General features: G+C 37.1%; 1 protein-coding gene across 6 annotated transcripts; it reads right to left on the bottom strand.

Annotated features, from left to right (window-relative positions):
* Nucleotides 1–25,379, bottom strand: LOC122083219 (protein NRT1/ PTR FAMILY 5.10-like). Of its 6 annotated transcripts, XM_042650986.1 has the most exons (8): nucleotides 22,986–25,379; nucleotides 22,654–22,871; nucleotides 13,988–14,532; nucleotides 12,994–13,751; nucleotides 8,657–8,767; nucleotides 8,349–8,566; nucleotides 2,658–3,217; nucleotides 1–926 (listed from the first exon to the last, which is right to left on the bottom strand). In XM_042650986.1, the coding sequence occupies exons 1-8, from the start codon at nucleotides 23,134–23,136 to the stop codon at nucleotides 107–109; spliced, it is 3,381 nt and encodes a 1,126-aa protein (XP_042506920.1). In that variant the 5' UTR covers nucleotides 23,137–25,379; the 3' UTR covers nucleotides 1–106. The 6 variants fall into 6 exon arrangements, with proteins under 6 accessions (XP_042506920.1, XP_042506909.1, XP_042506881.1 ...); XM_042650975.1 differs by lacking the exons at nucleotides 1–926; nucleotides 2,658–3,217; nucleotides 8,349–8,566; nucleotides 8,657–8,767 and adding exons at nucleotides 12,035–12,345; nucleotides 12,757–12,817 and having other exon boundaries at nucleotides 12,927–13,751; XM_042650947.1 differs by lacking the exons at nucleotides 1–926; nucleotides 2,658–3,217; nucleotides 8,349–8,566; nucleotides 8,657–8,767 and adding exons at nucleotides 12,035–12,315; nucleotides 12,757–12,817 and having other exon boundaries at nucleotides 12,927–13,751.
* Between the last annotated feature and the right edge of the window lie 6 nt (nucleotides 25,380–25,385).

Raw genomic sequence — 25,385 nt, 5'->3', positions numbered from 1 at the left:
TACATTGCTATACTTCCTTAATGGTGATACTGACATTAAATGTACACATCTGATGCTACTATGAGCAACTATACTAGGATAAATGTTCCTCCAAAGGCTCATAGGCTCAGATTCTACTTTCCCTCTTGTAGACATAAGATTTGGCAAAGTACAAATAAACAACCAACCCTACAGCACTAAGACAAGCTAGAAGCCAATAGAAGTAATCAAGGTGAGCTCTATTAAGATTGTTTGAGAACCAACTATTCTGGCCATCTCCACCAGTTGTCTTCTCAATGGCAGAGACAAGAAAGCTACTTAAAAAGCTTCCTACACCTAAGATACTGAGGTAAAGGGCAAGACCAACACTCCTCAACCCATCTGGCATCTGACCATAGAAAAATTCTTGTAGACCAACCATGGTGAAGGAATCAGCGATTCCAAACGAAATGTATTGAGGAAGCAACCACCAAATACTCATAGGAACTGTTGCTCCTGGTATATCCACTATCTTGAAATCAGTGGCTGTTTGAAGCCTTTTCCTCTCAACTGTCGCTGCGGCCACCATGGCGATAATAGAAAAAACCATTCCAACACCTATTCTTTGAAGCACTGTTATGCCGGAGTGTTTCTGGGTAATAGCTCGGGTGATTGGAATGAGGACGCGAACATAAATTGGAATGAAAAGAACAGAAGAGAGGCTAATGAAGGTTTGGAGAGAACCAGGTGGTATCTGGAACTTTGATCCTATCTTTCTGTCCATGGTAGCTCCTTGCTTGGTGAAGAAAGTAGAGGTCTGTGAATACACAATTGCATATACTAAACATGTAGCCCATACTGGAACCAATCTTAGTAATGCCTTTGCTTCTTCTACCTGATTAACACTGCACACTAGCCAACCTTTCTTGAAATCTTCTGATGTAGTAGCTAATGCCTTGTCAAGAAACCTGTAACACAGTGGAGAAGAAAATAGGAGCCTTATTGAGTACCAACTATACGGAAAAAGATCCTCTCCAACACCACTGACTCTCCAACGATCCATCCAAGGGTTGGGAGTGTTTGGACATGTATCCCTAAGTGTTGGCAGGTGTTGGGATGTGTGACCAAGCCCTCCTAACCCTTGGATGGATCAATGGAGGGTAGTTGGAGGGTACATTGGTTGGAGAGGAGCCAGATCAACTGAACTTGCTCTGTCAACTGTGTCATTTCCTTAAAAAGAGCATAAATTGATAAAAGATTGCTAAGTTTTGGAAGACCAAATAAAGGTCTAGGTACTAACGACAAGAGAAATGGGGTGTTGAACCCTGCCAGTCTGGTGCAGGGTCGCACTGCCCTCCTCTTGCGTGTGTTAAAGATGTCACCATGTGCCCTTTCATTGCCCCACGTGTTTGACGTATCTTACACTAGATCGTCAGAGTTCTTTCATCGTAAAATAAATTACAAGATTCAAACAGAAAGGTGATTGGATAAATCAAGAGCTAACTTTAGCCACTAGCAAATTAAATTGTTCAAAAGCTTCTACTCAAAAGAAAGGAATGATCGAGAAAAAAGGAAGATATTTGTTATGACTCAAACCCTAGAACATATAAAATAAAGAGAAAAAGTTTTCTAACAGATCTAAATGGTATCTCTAGAATGGCATGACTTTCCATCATATGGCAAATGAAATGAAACTGAAATTTTATGACAGACAGACCCAAGGTGCCCTTCTTGGATGTTCAGTTTCATTTGAAAGAAATCTTTAAAAATAAAAATAATATGAATATACATGGGAGGGTATAGGATTAAATTAAATTTTGGTCTGAAATTTATTGTGAACCCAATCTCGACTTTGTTTTGCATACTCACACAGTGATCAAAACCACCACATCACTCTTCCATATGAGAAAACTTGGTGTCAATTTAGAGAAAAATGTTTTATTAAAAAAAATATATTTTATACACTAAGGCAAAACTTTCCAGTATGAACAGTTTTAATTAGATTTTTTATCAAAAAAAATAAAATTTTAATAAGATTATTAAACTTTCTAAATATCCACTTCATGGTAGATTGGATGAGTCCGAATTTTGTGGATAAGTAGTTTCCTATTCACATGTCGAACTTCAGATAAAACGAAGTTTGCCAATTGTCAAAATAAATCTTTTTGAATAATCAAGGATAAAGGAAAGTACATGGCAGTTGTTGGAATACGGTGGGGTACATGGATATAAATAGGGATATTTAATCAAATTTAATGCAGGGCTAGCTAAACCAGCTCTACTCAATGAACAAAACAGTGAAGTCCATGTGATATAATAAGGGTTGGGTCCATGAGAATGAGTTACTTGCATTGTGTTAAGTATTCATTAAGTTTACTCAAAAAATATCGAGTCTAGCTACTCTATCAAATCACCACAATAATTGAAGTACCGAGTTTTCCTAAGGCCACAGTGAGTGAATCCATTCACTGCGGCCCATCTCGATCCCAAATAATATGGGAGAAGAGAGATGAGAAGAGAAGAGGGTCCATCTAGAATGTCTCATCATTCACTCACCATTGAAGAAAAACTTTGTCCAAAATTAAAAGTCTCTTCATTTGTCTCCATTTCAACTGGGTCATGAGCTATCTCTAGAAGACTTTCAAATTTTAATTGGGCCCAGTAGGATTAAAAAAAAATGAAGAGCTTTCATTTCTCACCTGAATTGGCTAGCACCACTTAAGAGAAGACTCTCTCCTTCCTCATCAACAATGGCTACATATACTGAGGGAATAGTAACTCTCCAATTCCTCACAGCAGCAACAAACACTCTTCCAATTCTTCCAAATGGATTATCATTATCCTCACTGAAACTACTGTACCTGTAAGTCTTGGTTCCAAGCAAGAAAACAGCAAGAGCAGCTACCATACAAATACATGGAATTCCAAATCCAAGACCCCAACTTAGGTTATCCTGAATGTAGTTTAAGATCAAGTGTGTACATACAATACCTCCACACATTCCAAAATACCACCAGTTAAAGAAAGAGCTCTTGGACTTGCTTTCCTCTTCATTACTTCCATCAAATTGATCTCCACCAAAAGCTTGTACGCATGGTTTGTGCCCACCTTGTGCAAGTGCCATCAAATATAGAGAACAGAAGAAGAAGATGATTTGGGGCTGAGGTGGTTCACAAGATGTTGTGTTAGTGCTGTCATCATGACAATTAGGTGAATTGAAAGAAGGAAGCACCGCTGATAGTGTCAACAAGCCCAATCCCTACAAGAAGTAATTCATGTGTTCTTTTTAGGAGGTGTATGGCAGTTTAATTATCAGCCCCAAACAAGGATGCCTAAATCGACATGCCTTCTGAGTTCAATTCTCGTTATCTTTTTGGGTCAGCCCAACTGTTTCTATGGTTCTCATAAATGCTGTCACTGGCCCGACTTGCATGTATAAGGATGTATACGTGCATTTGGGAAGGTTAGTCAGACCAAAGGTTTGAACATTCTCATTAGGTCAAAAAAACATTAAAAAAAAAGGGGAAATTGCATTGCCACCCCTGAACTATGGTACTTATTCAATGCCACTTTCTGAACTTTTCAAAACACCAAAGACACCCTCTGAAAATTCAAACAATTTCAAATCAGTCATTGCCGTTAGCTGACTTTGTTAAGTGAATGAAAGTCTGTTAGTTTTTTTACAAAATGCCCAAAACACCCCCAGCTATTGTGAGAGGACAATATTGCCCTCCCTTTCCCTTATTCTTCTTCTAAACCCACACTCTCCCTCTCACTCCTCACTCATACGAACAAGGAAGAAGAAGAAAACTTGCAACTTGACCGCTCCCCTCCGGCATGCAATTCTCAGACCATCTCCCCACCGGCGTGCGATTCCCCTCTTCTTCTAAACCCACAATCTTCCTCTCACTCCTCACTCATACGAACAAGGAAAGCTCCAAACCAAAAAGAAGACAACCTGCAACTTGATCGCTCCCCTCTGGCGTGCGATTCTCAAACCATATCCCCACCCCTGCCCTCCTTAAACCTTAAACCTTAAACCCTATCTTCTCACCTCTGCCCCCATGTTTCTCTTTATTTCAGAGGCTGAGAAAGGCCAACACATATTGTTCACATATTCTTCTCATCTAAGTCATTCTGAACTAATTTCGAACTTCGATTAAACAACTACTAACCCTTGCAAACCTTAGCATGAAGATTCTAGGCGATGAAACGGTGGTCTTAACTTCTTAATAGAAAACAACTTATTTCATAAAATAGCCAGAACAATAGAGTACAAAACTTCTCAAGAGGACGATGCTCACAGCCCGAGAGAAAATGATCAAAAGATAATAGCAAATGAAATAGACCCATACCCAACTATTGAATACCAATCTATTACAGTGGATAAGAAAAGTACAAGCACTACCCACGCCACATGCCTATCCCTTGTTTCACCATGAACTCCATTAACACATTTGCTGGCCTTGAGTTTCTACCCAAATTACTGCCCACGTAGTCTTCTGGTAATGAGATGACAATTCATGATGGCCAATTACAGCCATAGCATATTCATGCCATAACATTTCTGACTATTAATACACTAGCTATTCAATGGCAAAATGCATGGTTTTCTTAAATGTGCTTGAAACTAATACCAACTATCTCAGAAGAACAGACCAATGAAATGATCAACCTCTCCGTCGCCAGGGAGGAGAGGTTCTGAGAATCGCACGCCGGTGGGGAGATGGTTTGAGAATCGCACGCCGATGGGGATATGGTTTGAGAATTACATGTCGATGGGGAGATGGTCTAAGAATCGCATGTCGGAGGGGAGCGGTCAAGTTGCAGGTTTTCTTCTTCTTTGTTCGTATGAGTGAGGAGTGAGAGGGAGAGTGTGGGTTTAGAAAAAGAAGGGAAAGGGAGGGCAATATTGTCCTCTCACAATAGCTGAGGGTGTTTTGGGCATTTTATAAAAAAACTAATAGACTTTCATTCACTTAACACGGTTGGCTAACGGCAGGGACTGATTTGGAATTGTTTAAATTTTCAGGGGATGTCTTTGATGTTTCGAAAAATCCAAGGGGTGGCATTGAATAAGTACCAAAGTTCAAGGTGGTGGCAATGCAATTTTCTCAAAAACTAAAAATAAAAATAAAAAATAAAGAAATTCATGCCTTTTATGGACCTTATTACCTTGCAACCTTTTTGGACTAAGGTATCGATATCTGTACCCGTATTGGTCTTAGACTATAAATACTTAAGACTGATTAATTGAAAATACCGGGCCATATCAGATCATTTTCTCTTAATTCAAAACACCTATACCTTGATTTTTGGACCATTTTACCTTTCCCTATTTTGATACCATTGACACGATATCAGTTAGGTATTGATACTGGTAGGGGTGTCAAAAAAGCCCGGTCAACCCGAACCAACCCAAGCCCGCCCTGAACAACGCTTGGGCTAAGATTTCAGCCCATAGAGTGAGTTAGGGTTGAGATATTTAGGCCCCAGGCAGGGTTGGGTTGTGCCGAGGTTGAGCTCTCAACTCAACCCAGCCTAACCCAACCCAACCCAATCCAACCAACCATATTTATTAAGTATATAATCATATAAATATGCTAATAATTATTAATGGGTACTTATAGAAAAAGGTCTTTCGTTTTTCGCAATCTACACATATACGAAAACTTTGGTCTTTGCCTCTGCAATGCATCAAGATCAAGCAACTAAGTAACCTATAGTATTGGGTTGGATTAGATTGGATTAATCCCGGCCCAATCAGGGTTCATTAGGGCTGGGTTGTGTTGGGCTAAACCCTACAAGGTTGGGCCTGGGCTGAGATATCTTAGCCTGACCTATGGCTGGGCTAGGCTTGGCTTAGGTTGAGTTAAGAGACCTTAGGGTTGGGCTGGGTTTTAAAAAACCTGGCCCATTGACACCCCTAGATACTAGTCTAGCAGTATAATCAATATATCCGATACCTAAAAACATAAAAATCCAGCCCAACCTGACCCATTGACACCCCTAGATACTGGTCTAGCCGTATGATCAATATATCCGATACCTAAAACCGTGTTTAACGTCATATGCTATGTCCAGCCTTTAGTCTTAGGACTCCCCAGCGTGGCCCACATCATACATTATGGCTTGGTTCTCAAAAATTTGGGCAGAATTCTGTTCATCACCTATTTATTCCATCCACACCCACGGTACTTTAGTTTAAACTGAGAAGATTCATCCAATGGTTAAAATAGCCATTGAACCTTATGATTGAAATTGGTTTAGGAATTTGACAAAACAACCTAATTTGATGCTAAAGAAGATCCATCCAATAGTCAAAATTGTAAAATGTCTTATGCACAGTCTTGCACGCACAGTTGCTTACAATCCTTATTTGACAAAACATCGACTGGGGTGAGTTGTGATGCATGGACAACTTCCTTTAATTTTATTATTATTTTTTTTAAAGACATATATTTCTCCAGAGAGTGGGCCACCGTGCAAAAGTAATGTTACTTGAAGTAGTGGTCATAGGTTAAGTTTAAAAATAGCTTATCGGTGGAATAGGAATAAGACTGTATATATTATCATCCTCCCCAGAATATAAAATGGTAGGAGTCTCTGCATGGAACATGATCTTTTGTAGTATTACATTATTAAATGGTTTGGTTTTGATTTTAAAATTGAGATCATGTTTCGATTTTAATTTTAAAGTTTAAATCGTTGATAAACCATTATATCGATTAACATATACATAGTTAGTTTAAATCATTCAGTGTTAAGTTTATATACATTTCAATAAAAACATTTAAGTTTATATTAAGCAATTATTAGAAAAAAGTATAACAATAAAAAATTTAATTCAAATGTTACAATTTACATCTATTACTAAAAATTTTAAAAGTAAAGAAATTGTTTGGGGTAAAAAATTAAAAGACATAAGAAACCAGTGAAATAGTTTAAACCGAAACCATTTATATATAGTTTTGATTTTAATATAATAATTCTGTTTTGGTTTTACCTAAAAAATATTACACAGAACCGAATCGAACCATTTACATCAAAATTGAACCTATGCAATGGGTAGGCCCTTTAATGATAAAGGTCTCTTGTTTACTCTTAATGATTTTTATTTTTTTTTATTATTTTTTTTTTTTAACTCCTTAATGGTAGAGACTCCTCTTAAAAATATATATCATTTTTTAACAAAAATAATAACCTCTCGTTGTCGTTGTAAATTAAAAGCAACCTAGGGACTCACTTAATTTGTTTTTGCTGCCGACCCTCCAATTACTACATTTTCAAATTTTGAGGTCGCGATCCTTAAAACGAAAGGTTTTATATAATTCAAAAAGATCACGTAAGGGTGAAAGAGATGGGATAAAGAAAAATCAAATATAAAGCAAAATATTCTTAGACCTTAGGATTATTAAATTTGATAAACAATTATTACCCTTATTTTTTATTTTATATTTTATACAAACAATCTATGGAGCAACCTCTGTATCCAGTGGTTCAGGTTGACCACATCATGCTTCTCACATGAATCACCAGCATCACCAGCTTCTCAAAAAATTTTTTTTTTTTTCATGGCTACTTGGTCTCGTCGCACAATTTCTACATCCAAACATAGGAGATGGCAAAGAGATCACCATGTCCCCTTGTTGAACGTCTGCATGTCTTCCTTGGTAAGGTAGCGATTCTTGGCTCTAAATTTTCTTTTTCTCTTATTTTTTAGGAAAACTTTCTATCACTCCCTTATATTTACCATACATTTACTCGAACTACTTTACTCAAGCTTTCTTTTTTGATTCCACTAGATAGTATCTCCTTCTCCCTTGGTATTTTAAATACCCAAATTAACCCTAAATTTACCGTCACATCTAATTACATAATATACCCTTCTAATGACTTCTTGTACGCCCTCTCTGTAATCTTGGACTTTTCCATGCTTTGATTGTGATGTGAAGAACTCCACTTGGGCTGCTATTTAGATATTCGGACAATAAACTTCGAGGTTTAGGTGTTCATAAAATTTCAGATTCACTAAAAGTGCCAAATAACATATGTAAGTGGGTAATCATCCATTTTTACCGACGGATTATCAACGGGGTTGATTTCTCTGTTATAGCGTAGCTTGCAGTATATTAGCATTTCTTGAGTCTATCTCTTTCCTCCTAAAAATAGGCGATAAACGTGTCATTTCAAAAGGGAGAAGAAAGAGATTCTAGAGGCACTAGTGTATGCTATGCTCCCGGAGACCCAGGGTTCATTATCCCAAAAAACCTTCAGGCTCCTATAATTTCAGTTTAATGGAAAATAATTGTATACAAAGTCTCATTTACCTATATTTTCTTTCCAAGAAATTTGGCAAAAATAGAGCTGATGGGGAGAGAGAAACTAACCAAAACATAGAGGAGAGAAGCAAAGAGGATAGTCCGATATCTCCCCAGGTAAGCATCAGCAACAAAAGCTCCCAAGAGAGGAAGCATGGATGCCACCCCCGACCAAGTGTTCACGTTCACGGCGGCCACCACCGTTGACTGCTGCAGCGGCCCAGTCAGGTAGGTGATCAGGTTGGAAGCAACCCCATAATAAGAAAACCTCTCTGCTATCTCCACTCCTACACGACCATTGAAAATAGAATTAATTGGGTAAGAAAGCCAAAGTAACCTCTCAAAGGTTTCTTGTTAAGCTTTATAATACTAATTACCAATGATGAAAACAGCAGATCTCCATTTTCCGGTCTCCGATCGGATAGCCGGACTGCCTTTATAGTCGACGGCACCTTTAACGGTGTCTCTTATTAAGGGAACATCCATTGCTGATGAAGCTAGCTAGCTGGAGAGCCTTCTACTTCCCCTTTAAAACCCCTTAGCCATTTTAGTTAAGGAACTTCTACATTGGCATTCACAAGATAATAAAGCCTTTGAGACGTAAGCAGAAATTTTGGTAAAAAATATCTGAAATGAGGTCCAAGTTCATTGGCGTGGTGAGAGTGATGGAACATTAATTCTATTCACATTTTGACATTTTATAGTGTTAAGTTTGTCTCGAATTCTTGACCCACTTTAAAAATTGACCTGATTCGATATATTTTAGTGATGACCCGAATAAAATTTTTTTTAAGATTTATGATGGAAGCAGAGGGGTTAGACTACTTATGGAAAAAAGGAGGTCATGTTATAATTTACCCAACCGCCGTGGACAAATTGGCACTATTGTTGGCCCCATGTTTATTGTCAAGGCAAATGAATCTAATGACAAAAGCAAGCAGTATATTCTATCAGCCCCACTAATTTCGAAAATTTCAAAGTAGAAAGTGGATGGTCAAGGTCTATTGCTTTATTCTCATTGCTTCCACTTAGAATATAAGGATTGATGAGGGAAAAAGCATTACCCACTAATTGGGTATCCACGTGTGGCCTTACGTGTGAGAAGATTCGTACCTACTGCTGCTACTTACAGGCTGAGTAGGGTCTGAGCTGAAAAGGAACGACTCTAACAGGGCCAATCAACCACCTCCGACCACAAGTTTATCAACATGATCCCGATAAGCAAGGACCTTCCAACTCAACAAAGCTTACTGCTTGGAATTGACAATGGCAATTTCTTTTGTCAATCTCTAAGAAATTCACCTAAACATGAACTTCTAACCAGACAAGGCAACTTGCGTATTAGGATTCTCCTAGGAGATTCTCTTTGTCAAAGAGGAATAATCAGTAATTGCCACATCCATCGGCCATTGCCTATAAATACTGGGATACGCCTCCTTGCAGGGTATCGATCACTTCATAGTGAAACTCTCTTTGAGTCTCTTTGAACCTTTTCCTTTTAATAAAATACACCTAATGTATCGACACGCATCTCCAAATATGTACCATCCATGTCTACGATATTTCAATTGACATTGTGCACTCTCCCATGATCCTGATTACAAACTCTATTTTTCTGAAGATGGCCATGGTACCTTGGGGTCTGTCTGTTCATAAAATGTTGGCTTTGTCATATATGTCACTTGGTTGATATTTAGACCACTTGATGAGCTAATCATGGCGGGAGATTCAAGAAAGTGTTGCCCTCTTCTATCTTCCTATCACTCTTTTAAATTAGAAAGATGAGCCATAGAAGGATAAATAGTATAACCACACTCAGTGAGTTGATTTCCCATGGAATTGGCACAAGCAATCAAATAAGTTCATAATAAGCCCCTTTAATTTCTAATTTTCTTATTATTTCCTTTGGAAAAGGTTTTAACATCTCAATACATAATGAAAAAAAATAGAAAACTTGGTTGTAACAATTTTTAGGCATGAATCATATGCTTACAGGTGCCCTAACTAAGAAGGCTTTGTCTATCATGTATCTGATAGATTGACCTATCTCCACTTCTTGGCTTCATAGACTTTGCTTGTCAAAAGCTCTTGGCTGTATACATGCTTATCATGAGCAAAATCCTTAATTATTTAAAATAAAATAGAATTAATTAACAAATTAATTAGGCATGTATCACACACTTGTGCCTAACTTAATTCCTGTCTTAATTTTCTATTTTAAATCAATAAAAATGCCAAAATGGTGTCCTTTCCCCTATTAATGGTCAGCCCATGACTATTTCTTTTCTTCTATTGTATAGTTCCAAGAAATACAAGAAAAGAAAAAAAATCCCCTTTGTATCCAATTCTGTGACATGGATTACTTGTATTTGAACCTTGAGGACCACACAAACTACTAGCTAGATGGGCAATATTGCTACTAGTGTAAGAATGGTTTCCATGAAAAAGATATTGATAGAAATCCATTCCATTAAACAAAATGGCACATTATGGTTTGTATCAAAGAGTTAATTAATGACAACTGCCTAGTGTGCAGTTGGTGAAGTTGAATTGCGTTAAGTTCACAATCGTCACCTTTTTCCCCTCCCCCTTTCTATAGAGTAAATACCGATAAAAAATAATAAAAAAATAATAAAAAAATAATAATTAAAAATATATAAAAAAGTAAATCAATCAAATCTCTTATCTGCCTCTTTTTTTTTTTGATAAAAATTCTTCTTGTTTTCAGCTTAAATAAAGTATTGCAGGTTTATACATATTAAATGTCTAATCATATAAAGTCCTAAATTTTATAAGAACAATTGCACAACAACGATGAAAGCAATGCTAAGTTTTGACCATATTTTATGATGGATATTCACTATCAATTAATTGTGATATTTTCACTTCCATGCGCTCTTAATATATTAGCTGTGAGTTGTGTGGCAACTCTGCAACTGATTTTAATAGCCTCACATGGTAACGTTGAGACTATATAAACAAAACCTGGAGATTTGATTCGATTTCGATTGATTATTTTAGTGTTTTAAGAGAACGCTATCTAATAATAAATGAATCAGCATCAGTGATCAATGAGCAAATGTGCACAATGAGAGGATGTACGCAAATATCTTCAACTTAATGCAATGCAATCTTTTAACACCTGCTGTCTTGGCATTGAGAAAAAGAACAATGTTTTTTAGGTGGGACATAGGGGCCACACCACAAGAAACTTTGGGACGTGAAATGACCCATGTGCCGGTGACCCCTTATGTGACTATGTCCCACCCAAAAAACACTTGGCCCTTGTAAAATAATAATCCACTTGTATGACACTTTCTTCAAGATAACTCTTCTAAACAGCACTACAATTGCATAGCCTTATGCAGACCTGATCTCCTTTCCTACTATACTAGTCACTTTATGATGAAATTATGAATATCAAGTAAGGTTTTAAAGGCTTCTGCTCCTATTTGTCATCCAACTCTGATAATTACATTTCAGATTTGCTAGGTAAGGTATATGTATGCCCTCCCTTTCAAGGTTTCTAGGAAAGGTGGTGATTTAGTAAAAATGTGGGGCTATTGACCATTACATAGGCCAGATTGGGATCATGAAACCATTTTACATCAAATACACATGAAGAAGAATTGAATGCTTGATCTCCTGTTCAGTTAACAGACATGAGTTCATGTTCCTTGAGCTCACATATTCAAAGTAGGAGAGAGAAAATAATAGAAAAAAAATCCACATGAGAGGGAAATTGCACCATGGCATAGTGAGAAATTTTTTCCATCCAAAATTTAGGAGAAAAATAAAGATCCCATGAAACAAAACAGAAAAAATAAAAGATCTCTATTCTGAACTATATATTTATATCCAAGGCCAAACGCTAAAAACTCCTCAGGGCAGTCATGAGTTTTAGGCCGCCTTACTAGCCCAGTTGTACAATTTCTAATCACTTTCTTGGTTCTTGAGTTGATACTGTTCTTCTGGTCATCGAAGATCTCACAGTTTCTTCCACACCATAAACACCGGGTACTGTCGGAGTGGAACTCTGCCAAAGACCTGGACATGAGTATTTAGTCTGCAAAAACCTCAGCCATATCACAATAAATTGTTCACTTCAATAGTAAAACCATATGCAAGCAGCAAAAAAGGCATAAAATGGACAGATATATTGATTCATTAGACTCCCCAAGGAAACAAAATGGTCCTATCAGTAGAAGCAGGCTATGATGATAGGATGCTAAAAAGCAGTATATATGGTCAGTGTGGTGGTAACATTTTCACCAGAATCAGCAACCAGTGAAAATATAATAACTTAATGGAAGTAATAGTTAAATGTTGCAATGAAGTTGAATCTCTATATTGAATAGCTCCAGTGGGTTGAGACAATGAGGAATTAATTGTCACAAAGCTTTTTTCAGAAGTTGTTGAGAAATGACACAGCATTTTATCAATAAGGAAACAGAAGAAGAGAAAGAAACAACATTACCCAAAATACTTGATTTAAAATCCTTGTCACTTGATTATCTTATGGAGTTCTTCTATCACAGCTAATTTGTACGAGCAATACAAAGGATTACAGCAGGAAGATAGAGGTTAGTAACACTCTCCAAATGTGATTGTAAGGATCTCAAATACACAAGGAAAAAGGCCCCTTACATTGTTCTTTCCCTCTTATAGACATAACCCCTGGCAAAGTATAAGTAGACAATCAATTCTACAGCACTAAGCCCAGCAAGAAGCCAATAGAAGTAATCAAGATGTGCTCGATTGAGATTGTTTGAAAACCAGCCGTCTCCGCCACTCCCACTGGTTGCCGTCTGAATAACAGAGATAAAAAAGCTGCTGAGGAAGCTCCCTACGCCAAAGATGCTGAGATAGAGGGAAAGACCTACACTTTGCAGCCCATTTGGCACCTGATCATAGAAAAATTCTTGCAGACCCACCATAGTGAAGACATCAGAAACTCCAAACAGGACAAATTGAGGAACTAGCCACCACACACTAATTGGAACCGTTGCTTCTGGTATATCTGCAAGCCCAGAATTCACGGAAATTTTAAGCCTCACCTTCTCAACTAGTGCTGCTACCACCATAGACATCACGGATAGAATCATTCCAGTTCCAATTCTTTGGAGCATTGTTATTCCAGATGGTTTCCTCGTAAAAGCTCTGGAAATTGGAATGATTACACGATCAAAGATAGGAATGAAAAGAATAATGGATAGGCTGATGAAGCTTTGCAGTGATGCAGCCGGTATTTGGAAGCCTGACCCTATTGATCTGTCCATTGTTCCACCCTGCTTTATGAAAAAAGTTGATGACTGTACAAAGACAATGGCATACACTAAACATGTTGCCCATATGGGAACCAATCTCACTACAGCCTTTGCTTCTTCCACTTCACTGATGCTACAGGCCATCAGGTTTTTCTTTGGACCACCTGGACTGTCTGAGGCAGTAATCAGTGCTTTGTCAAGAAACATGTATCATTTGAAAGGATAAAAAAACACACAGTTAGTTTCAAAATATAAATTTGGGATTCATCAAAAAAATAATATATATATATATATATACATGAAGAGCATGAATTGAATGTGTCATTCCTAAGATGAACTTGCGGCCACAGTACCCAGAGGATAATGGAAAGAGATTTTGTGCACACAAGGCAACATACTGTTGTTTAATGTTTATTGTTATTATTTAAGAGCTTCTCTTACCTGTATTGGCGAGCACCATGAGAATGATGAGTTTCTCCTGCTTCCTCTTCAAAAATGGAGGCTGAAGGGGTGGCTTGCCAATTCTTTGCTGCTACAAAAAACACACGGGTGATTCTCATTATTGGGCTACCCTTATCATCCTTGAAATTATAGCGGTAAGTCTTGGTCCCAAGAAGGAAGACAACAAGAGCGAACACCATGGAAACACATGGAATTCCGAAGCCAAGACCCCAATTCATGTTGTCTTGTATGTAGTTCAAAATTGTGAGCGAAACAAGACTACCAGCATTGAATGCGCAATATCCCCAGTTGAAAAAAGAACTTCGGGATGTGCATTCCTTTGGATCTCTTGCATCGAACTGATCTGCTCCAAAAGCTTGTGCGCACGGCTTGGTCCCTCCTTGTGCAAAAGCCACCAGATATAGAGAGCAGAAGAAAATGATGATTTGCAATCCAGGAGGGCAAGAACTGCTGCTGTTGTTATCTTGACAGTTGGGTGGATTGAAAGAAGGAAGCATTGCCAACAGAGTTAACAAGCCTAGCCCCTGTCACTCCAACTACAACATAATTATGATTTAATTGAGGCCAAATCATCAAGAGAATTACAAGAGCAAAAAATTATTCTTATTTCCTAAACCCAACTTTTTTGAGTTTGGATTCCCTACCAAAATTTAGCTCAATTTCCTTCATTAGCGTAAGAAACAAAATGAGTTATTGCAAGAGGATGCAATGCAAGTTGGCATTCTTGGTAAATATTCTCCCGGAAACCCAAATGCACTCATGTTTATAGTACCCTGGTCTAATAGAGAGGATCTCTCATTCAAATGCAGATAGTACACAGCAGAGAATCTGGTTTAGTCATCTCTTTCCATCCCCCCCCCCCCCCCCCTCCCCTCTTTTTTCTTTTGGGCAAATACTGGTTTTGTCATCTGAACAATTCACATGTAAAAGCCTCATTGCCAGCAATTCAAAAATTGTCCTCTGCTTTGAGAAGCAACTTCATTAAGTAGAATTTTTCAAACTCAATTCAGTTCAGGTTTTAAATTTCCAAGCTAGATGATCAGTTTTCTTAAGCCATATGGAGGGATGATGTAGCCATTCTGGATCATCAATAGATAAATGCTCATAGGAAAATGCATAACTATGGTGACCAAATAATAACCATCTTTCTATATACAACCATCTCCTATATTCCAGGTTTGCTGTCGTTACAGAATTATTTTTCACTATATCCTCAGAGCATTTCCATGTAGCCGACCAATTTAGCTTTTTGGTATAAGATTTTGTTGTTGTTGTTGTGGTTGTATCCACAAAGCAAGACCCATTTTTAATGCAGATGTAAATGGATCAAATATGGATTGGATATGATCGGATCTAGATATTCCCAGTTGGATACGAATTCGGATTTTCGGCTATCCAATGACATCCCTAACTCATGTAACCTAGAGTCATGGACCTTTCTCCCCTAGCTGATACAATTTTCTGGACCTTTCTCCCCCTAGCAAATACAATTTGCTCTCAATCCATGCCTTTAAGTTGTCTTAGCTTTTTTTCCTCATTCTCTTAGAACTATCTAAACTTTAGGGCTGCGTTTGGTGGCGTTTCTAGAACAGAAATGACGTTTTGTGACAAAAAAGGAAATTTCAGTTTCTGTGTCAAAATGCCTTTTTTTTTTATGAACGAAACTGGAACGACGGAACTACCTTTTGTTGTTCCGTCAATTCTCTCTTCTACCCTTTTTTTTTTCACTTTTTGTTCAGAAAAAACGAAACACACCATAAATGCATCAAACACTTTATTCCGTTTTTTCATTCCTATAAAACAAAAAAACTCTAGAAACATTACCAAACGCCGCCTAAAAACCCCAAAATCATTAATTAACTAATTTTTTTATGGGGAAATTACCTAGATCCACTAGATAAGATAATTTATTACAAGATAAGAAGGTCTAAAGTTTATTTTACATTTATTAGTTTTAAATTTAAAAATATTTACTTAACTCCTAAAGTTAATTATTGTTCATGGGGCCCAACAAAAATAAAAGCAAATTTTCTAAAATAACCCAAAACTTACTTAACATGTATAATTGCTGAGATGGAATCACATCGGCCCGGGATTTGGCTCGTCTCCAATTTCGTACCAATTCCACCTAATCTAACGACATCTGTCCTCCAAAAGATCCAACGGCTGATATAACACACTTTTTGAAAACCAAAACTGCATACCTTTTTTAAACCAAAACCTCTTAAACATAACCCACTAACTTTTTAGAAACATAACGCAGAAGAAGGAAATGAAGAGAGAGAAGTAAACAAAGAGAAAGGAAACGAAGCAAGGAGAAGAAGGATGAAGGGAGAAGAAAGAAGAAGAAGAAGAAAACGAAGAAGGGGAAGAAGGAAGAAGATCTGAAGAAGAAGTAGAAGGAAACGAAGAGGGAAGAGGTAAATAAAGTTCAAACTGATTGTTTGTTTACGCAGATTGAAAAGAGTGATTTCTGGTTGATTTTCATTTGTTCTAATTTGAAATCTGTTTTTTAGGTGCTAGAATTGGCTGGGAATCCTGCAAAAGATAACATACCAAGGCACTTATTGCTCGTTGTGAGGAACGATGAGGAGCTTGGGAGATTGCTTAATGGGATCACCATTGCTAGCGGTGGTGTTCTTCCCAATCTTTACACTGTTTTGTTGCCCAAGAAGACTGAAAAGAGCGAAAAGAGTGAGAAGGCTTCCCAATCCAAATCTCCCAAGGAAGTTTGCTGCTTAAAGTTCAGAAAGTTTAAGCCACTATAGCTTAGATAGTAGGCTCTGTAACCAAAAAAGTATTTCTTCTGTTAATGGAAAATCAATTCTTTTGCAAATTTTAATGTAACCAAAAATGTATTTCTTCAGTTCGTTTCCTTCGACTGCGTTATGTTTCTAAAAAGTTAGTGGTTTATATTTAAGCGGTTTTGGTTTAAAAAAGATAAGCAATTTTGGTTTTCAAGAAGTGTGTTATATCAGCCGTTGGATTTTTTTGAGGACAGATGTCGTTATGTGATTCCACTATTAAATAATTCTATAGGATTTGAATCCCAAAACCCCAAATCCAAGAATATGAAATAATCCATACATAATTCTAAAACACAACTTTAAACATAAAATAGGAGATAATGAACATACCTTGAAGGAGATAAAACTTGATGAAGAATGATAAAGAATACTAATTTCCTTAAGAGATAGAAACACTCAAAAGAGGGATCTTCTGCAGCCTCCCGTGAATACCAATCAACTGTCTTTCTTGTGGAGAAGAGAACAAAGTAATTCATGTAACTGTAGGAACCCTCCTTTATATAATAAATAATGTATTGTCCCAGCCCTGGCACACTTCCACAATGTCCAGGACTGACCCACCTCAAACCAAACTAAGGTGACATGCCTAAACCGGCCCATGTAGTCAAGACTCCCATCATTAAGTATTGGCCCAGTAATTAATCAGGCCCACTATCTTTGGAAATCTAACAATCTCCCACTTGGACTAGATTAATTACGGAGTCAAAATCAGAATGATGTGGCCATGGAATCTTTATACATATATATATATATATATATAATGTCACCAAACTTTGATTCATTCAATAAGAAAACCAATGTAGAACAATAGCAGAAGATACACCTCAATATACGGTATATAACTTTCTGTTATCACAAACAAGGATCTACCCATCAAATAAATCGCCATGAGGTATTTTGTCATGAAGTGTCAACTTCATGAAGGTCCTAACCTGATTGTGAAATCATGATGCCTTAAACAATTTTAAAGGCAAACACTTTGATATTAACCAAAACTTGGGCAAACCGCCATAACCTTGGGTTAATATCGAACTTTGGCACACCGCCTTTCAAACTTTGGCTAAATACTGCCATGAACTTTGGCTAAATACTGCATATACTTTGATATATATATATATATATATATATCAGATAAACAAATGAGTGATGAACAAATGAATTCATATTCAATCAATAACATTAATGCTAAATCCAAGAAAGCCAATTTAAGTTAAACAAATAATCTGAACTCAAGATAAATGTCAAACATGATGAATGGAAGAGTAAAACTAAGCTTCCACTACATAAATGCATCAAAAGACTTGACGACACCCATATTAGAAATATGATTCTTAAATACTCCCACTGAAAGTGCCTTAGTCAACGGATCTGCTAACATGCCATCAGTAACAATGTGTTCCACAATAATTTGCCTCTCATTGACCTTTTCCCTTAGCACGAGATACTTTATCTCAATATGCTTTGAACCATCAGATTTCTTATTGTTCTTCGAGAAGAAAACAGCTGAGATGTTGTCACAGTGCAACATAGTAGGTCTGGAAATAGAATCCACAACCTTCAACTCAGAATAAAACCTCTTAGCCAAATGACCTGCTTTGCAGCTTCAAAAAGAGCTATGAATTCCGTTTGCATAGTAGATGACGCTAAGATAGGTCGCTTCACACTTTTCCAAGAAATAGCATCACCTGCCATTTTGAAAATATATCCAGAAGTAAACTTCCAATCATCTGTACAACTGCCATAATTAGCATCAGAATATCCAACAACCTCAAGTGCATCACTCTTACTATATACTAGCATAAAATCCTTGGTCTTTTGCAAATATCTCATAACCTTCTTTGCAGCTATCCAATGTGTTAAACTAGCATCAGACTGAAAATGCCCAAGAACATTGACTGCAAAGGCTATATCTGAATGAGTACAAACCTGTGCATACATCAAACTCCCTACCGCAGAAGCATAGGTTTATCTGCCATCGAACTCCTCTCAATATCATTTCTGGGACACTGCTGTTTATTTAACCTATCTCCTTTGTTGATTGGAATATCACCAGCCGAACAGGTGGACATATTAAACCGTTTTAGAATGCAATCAATATATGCCCACTGAGACAGTCCTAACAAACCATATTTCCTATCCTGCTTTATTTCAATCCTAAGTACAAAACTAGCTTCACCTATGTCTTTCATTTTAAAATTTGAAGATAGGATCCTTTTTTACTCTAGCAACAACGACATGTCACTACTAGCCAATAAAATGTCATCAATGTAAAGTACCAGGATGATGAACTTGCTCCCACTGACCTTCAGATATATGCAATGATCCACAAGATTTTCACAAAAACCAAAAGAGGTAACCACCTCATGAAACTTCAAATACCACTGTCTTGAAGCTTGTTTCAGTCCATATATTAACTTGTTGAGCTTACAGACTTTTCCTTCATTTCCTGCAATTTCAAACCCTTCAGGTTGAACCATATAAACATCTTCATCAACTCTAAGTCAAAGTGAGCTACAAGGTCCATAATGATTCTAAAAGAATCCTTTGTTGAAACAGGGGTAAAAGTTTCCATGAAATGAACACCTTCTCTTTGGGTAAAACTCTTTGCTACCAACCTAGCCTTGTAGCGTTCAATTTTACCTTTGGAGTCAATCTTAGTTTTGTACACCCATTTGGAGCCTATGGGTGCACAACCATGCGGAAGATCAATCAACTCCCAAACCTTGTTATTGCCCATAGACAATAACTCATCTTTCATAGCCTCCAACCATTTCTCAGAATTCACACTGCTTACAGCTTGCTGAAAACTGGTTGAATCCTCCTTTAGCCCAATGTAAAAATCACCCTTTGTCAAGTACAAAATATAGTCTGGTCCAATAGCAGATCTATGAGGTCTAATTGACCTTCTTGCTCCCTCTTCTGGCTAAGCTAGAATTACGGGTTCAACTGGTACCACAGGCTCAATTATCACATCCTCCACAGGCTCATTTGCAACATCATCAATAGTGATAGGCACTTGAAAGCTGGTACTGGGCAACTCACTGGAAAATGCAGGGTAGTCTTCATCAAACTCCAAATTACGAGGCTCTGAGAGCTCATCACAATGCTCCACAAATTTGGCATTACTAGTTTCTACAATTCTATTCGCTAAGCGAGGGGAATAAAATCTGTAACCCTTGGATCTCTGAGGATAACCCATAAAGTAACAACTCACAGTCCTAGAGTCCAACACTCTCTCATATGGGTTAAATAACCTAGCCTTAGCTCTGCAATCCTAGACATGTAAATGATTGAGACTTGGTTTTCTACCAGTCCAAAGTTCAAATGGGGTCTTCGATACTGACTTACTAGGTATTCTGTTAAGAATGTAAGTAGCAGTCTTTATTGCTTCCCCCCATAATGACTTTGTAAGACTGGTGTTACTGATCATGCTCCTCATTATGTCTTTCAAAGTACAATTCCTCATTTCTGCCACACCGTTCTGTTATGGTGTACCTGGCATAGAATATGGGGCAATGATACCCTATTCTTGTAAATACTTGGCAAAAGGGCCAAGAAGTTGTGAAGAATCTCCATGCTTGCCATAATACTCTCCTCCCCTATCGGACCTCACTATCTTAATCTTCTTTGACAGAAAATTTTCCACCTCTGCTTTATAAATCAGGAATGCATCCAAAGAATTGGACTTCTCAGAACTGAGATAAAGATACCCATAGCCTGAGAAATCATTAATAAAGGTGATAAATATTTTTGACCATCAAGTGATGGGGTGGGAATAGGACCACTAATAACTATGTGAATTAACTCAAGTAATCCACTACTCCTAGCTGCCTTCATCTTCCTAGTTTTGGTCATCTTCCCCTGCAAATAGTCCACACAATCATACAAATCCAGAAAATCCAATGGCTTAAGGATCCCATCTTTAATCAATCTCTCAATTCTTTGCCCTGAAATATGACCCAAACGTCTATGCCATAATATAGAAGAACACTCATTAAGCAAAGGACGCTTAGAGGTAACATTCATTACTAACGGTTGATAACAATTCAATCTATATAGGCCATCAATCAAACAACCATTCTCAATCATATGCGAATTATTAGATAAAGCGAAGCCTTCTTTACTGATGGTATTACACCATGTGGTAATAAAACCTTTTAAGTTTCAACTTTTAAGAAATTCTTTTATATCCTTTTAATGGCATTACACCATGTGGTAATGTCATTTATAATTTCAAAGAAACTTTAGAATTATTAATGTCACAATTTCATAATTTTTAATGTCATAATTTTACAATATTAAATTTTATTTATTTTTTTGTGAAATAATGATGACATTAACTTGTCAAATTACTCATACATAATTTTTTCTTTTCATCTATTCATTTAATATGGTAGATCTTTACATTTTATTTTTTAATAAATTACAAATAGAAAACTAAAAGAAAAAATTACTTTCTTTGAATCAAAATTAGAATTTTTCAAAGGATGATACGATAAAAATTATAAAACATCATCACCAACATTTCTTCTAAAGAGAATAAAATTTTGAATGAATATATGTATGAACATATAATCAAAATAATATTCATAATCAAAATAAAATAATAACATATTTTTCATTTTAAAGAAATAAATTAATAACATGAACACCAAGAGAATCATCTATAAAATAAGATCTTAGCAGAACCATCATTTTTTATACAATCATCTCCCAAAATGAAATTGGTTCTAGGTCTAATATGTATGGCTCCGATACCACATATTAAATAATTCTATAGGGTTTGAATCTCAAAACCCCAAATCCAAGAATATGAAATAATTCATACAGAATTCTATAACACAACTTCAAACATAAAAAAAAGAGATAATGAACATACCTTGAAGGAGATAAAACTTGATGAAGAATGATAAATAAAACTAATTTTCTTAAGAGATAGAAACACTCAAAAGAGGGATCTCTGCCGCCTCCCGTGAATACCAATCAATTGTCTTTCTTGTGGAGAAGAGAACAAAGTAATTCACGTAGCTGCAGGGACCCTCCTTTATATAATACATAAAGTATTGTCCCAGCCCTGGCACATTTCCATAATGTCCAGGACTGACCCACCTCAAACGAAACTAAGGTGACATGCCTAAACCGGCCCACGTAGTAAGGATTCCCATCATTAAGTATTGGCCTAGTAATTAATCAGGCTCACTATCTTTGGAAATCTAACATCCACCTCAGCAGTTATGCACGTTAAGTAAGGTTAGGGTTATTTTAGGAAATTTACTTTTACTTTTTCTTGGCCCCTAAACAATAATTAACTTCGTGAATTAAGTAAATATTTTTAAGCATGAAACTAATGAATGTAAAAGAAACTTTAGACCATCTTTTCTTGTAACAACTTATTTTATCTAGAGGATCTAGGTAATTTTCCCTTTTTTTATTATAATTAATTATTCATTTAGATAATTCTAATTCAAATCCGAATACCAATTAGTGAATACAAATACCCCTAAACGGATATAAATGCAAATTGAATTCTGATTTTCGTTTACATGCGGTAGTTTTTTAAGCAATCAAATACTTTCTATCCCTTTACCAAAAAAAAACAAATACTTTCCATCCAAGAAAAACTCAACCGCATTGAGACCCGTTGCTTTTGGGACCCATCGATCTCAAGATGTGGGACCCATTGAGCTGACAAGATCCCAGCCCTTCATCTTACTACTATCTAGATTCGGAAACGGATCCATAAATGGTCCGAAATCCGATCCCCCAGCTCCATTTAATGCCGAAAGAGTAAGAATTGCAGAAATTTACACGCGCGGAAGATAGGGAGAAAGGAATCACAAGAATATAGAGGAGAGAAGCGAAGAGGATTGTACGGTATCGACCGAGAAAAGCGTCGGCGACGAAAGCTCCAAAGAGAGGTAGTATCGACGCAGCGCCAGTCCAAGCGTTCACATTCCCCGCTGCCGTCACCGTCGATTGCCGTAATGGCCCCGTCAGGTAGGTTATCAGGTTTGAACTTATCCCACAATACGCAAACCTCTCCGCGATCTCCACTCCTGCACTCATCATCAATTATTCATTGCTCTTCCCAAATTAAATATAAAAATCTCAAAATTTAGCTTCAATTGAGGTTGAAGCCTAAAAACCTAAAAGTTAAGCTTAAAGCTTACCGATAATGCAGGCGGCAGATCTCCATCCGCCGGTATAGGATCTGTTAACCGGACGGCCTTTGTAGTCGAAGACGCCTTCCACCATCTCTGTTTCTCTTAGCAGCGGCTTACTCGCATCGCTTGTCGACGACGCTGTTGCAGATTCCGCCATTTTTCCCCAACTCAACAACTTCACCGCACGAAGTACTTTCTTCTCCTTCCACAACTCTGCAATTTCTTTGAAACGATATTTAATTCGTCACCCTCACATGCCAATTGGCAACGTTTAGTCTGACATTACAAACCTGGTGGCTTGAGGAATCGGTATCGGATCGGCCGATTCGGATCGATATCGATAGAGATCGTAATTCCTTGTCGATCCTATATCGGGGTAACGCTAAGGATCAAGTGAAAAAAAAAAAAAAAAAGGAGAATTACGTGATTACCCATTATTGGCTTCGTTTTTACAAAATTAACCATTTTATGTGTTAAACGGATTTACCCAAAACAAGTTTTAGTATTACAAAAATACCCACAATAGTGTTTTTCATATACCTTCTATCGTATGCCTACCAGTTGTTAGGCCCTTCCCTTCTTGTTTTTCATCTCCCTTTCCATTTTTCTTCCTCCGCTCTCTCTGTCTCTCTAGTCTATACATACCAAACTCTCCACCCATCACCACCCCCTATTTGAATAGCCACCACAGGGAGAAGCTATATAAGTCTCTGCAACTAACTCAACCCACCAAGAATCCAAATGGGTTGCGTATGACAGAGGATGAGAAAAAACACTGACCACACAAAACCCACCACACCCAAAATCGAGTCATGAAACCTATTCAACCCCCATGACTCACAACCTCCACAAATCGCTCTCGCTGGAATCTTTACCCAACCCTCCCTCTCCCCTCTTCTTTAACTTTTCTTCAATTTTGGTTGCGGTGCCCTACGGATCTGGTGGCATTCTTTGGTTTCATGTCAGTTCGTTCGAAGAAAGGAGTAAAAGTGGTGAAGGAGAGAAGAGGGTAAGAGGTGAATGAGTTAAATGTATCCAATTCGTAGGTATACAAAGGACAACTTAACAAAAAAAAAAGTATACAAAGGACAAAGTATATGAAAATACTCTTTTGAGTATATTTGTAATGCGATAACTTATTTTATGTAAATCTATTGAGTGAAACACAACATGAGTATTTATGTAAAGACAAACCCATTAGTGGGTAATCAAATAATTTTTTCAAAAAAATAAGGGTAATATCGTCTGATCACAACAGATCATGGTCTTAAACATCAGTTCGGATTGGTCGAACCATAGGATTGGATGGGTCGAGAGTAATTGAGATTAGATCAATACCGATCCACTGGTAAGGTATAAAGGTAAAAAGGTAAAAAGGTTCAAAATATCCAAAAAAAAAAAAAAAAAACACATGGTTTGATGCTTGGGTATTTAACGTAATGTTTATTAATTTATAAGAAAATTATCTTGTATCACCCTATGTTTTAAAATTTACCTGAGACCCTAAATTTTTCAAAATATCTAATGTACCCTAACGCTATATTTCTCATCGTTTTCCCCTCGTTTACTCTCAAAGATCAGACTTTTGAACCCCAGAACAAATATGCAATCAAAAACCGATAGATCTTATTTTAGAGAAAACAACGATCAAAACCTGAAAAAATTGACAGATCTGATTTCCCCCTCGAAAAAAAAATCAGGAGCAGTTGCATTGAGTTTGAGGATTGAAGGTGTTGAAGACCAGAAAATTAGAGTCATTTGCCATTGGAGGAGTTCTCCAAGAAATTGTCAGGGTATTGACGCTAATGGGGATTTCTATATGGAACCAAACAATTGAGAGAGCAGGATGAAGGCCTATGAGTCGGTTCTCATCCTAAACCCATGAAAATGGGTGCACAAAGATTGAGTTCTCCAAGAACACATCCAAAGAGGGTGGGCATTTGAATAATTGATCTTGATTCAAAGAAATCATTGATGGGACAAACGTGGTGATTACAGGCAGTTTGAGGCTTGCATCTATAATACTGCTCCATTGATTGGAATTTTTGCAAAATTGCATCACTTGGAATAAATAATACCCACATACAGGTTGAATTTGATTTACCTGCAACACAAGAGAGTAAATAATATCCGCATAATTGATCGCAAATTAAGCAACATACACCATACATCAAAATCGAAAACCAAATCGGAATCCACACAGAGAGAGAGAGAGAGAGAGAGAGAGAGAGAGAGAGAGAGAGAGAGAGAGAGAGAGAGAGAACGAACACCTGCAAAAAAGTGTCAGTGGAGATAGAAGATTGAAAGGCCAGATCTGCTACCTTCCTCTGTATTTGTCTCCAAACTCAATATACCTGTCTTGCGTGATGTAAGAGTAGCTGCGAATAATGTGGGTTTGATTTCCTA

This window comes from Macadamia integrifolia, chromosome 1 (assembly GCF_013358625.1).
Source record: "Macadamia integrifolia cultivar HAES 741 chromosome 1, SCU_Mint_v3, whole genome shotgun sequence".
NCBI classification, from domain to species: domain Eukaryota; kingdom Viridiplantae; phylum Streptophyta; class Magnoliopsida; order Proteales; family Proteaceae; genus Macadamia; species Macadamia integrifolia.
The sequence above is the reverse complement of the archived record's forward strand: the minus strand, read 5'-3'. Positions and strand labels throughout refer to the sequence as shown.

What these genes read in the sequence shown, in the direction of transcription:
- LOC122083219 (XM_042650986.1), bottom strand. Translation starts at nt 23,136, where the DNA reads ATGGCGGAATCTGCAACAGCGTCGTCGACAAGCGATGCGAGTAAGCCG. An exon ending in CTTCTCTCCTCTATATTCTT is followed by an intron (nt 14,533 to 22,653) that starts GTGATTCCTTTC and finishes TTGGAGTGACAG; the next exon opens with GGGCTAGGCTTGTTAACTCT. An exon ending in CTTCTCTCCTCTATGTTTTG is followed by an intron (nt 3,218 to 8,348) that starts GTTAGTTTCTCT and finishes TACTTCTTGTAG; the next exon opens with GGATTGGGCTTGTTGACACT.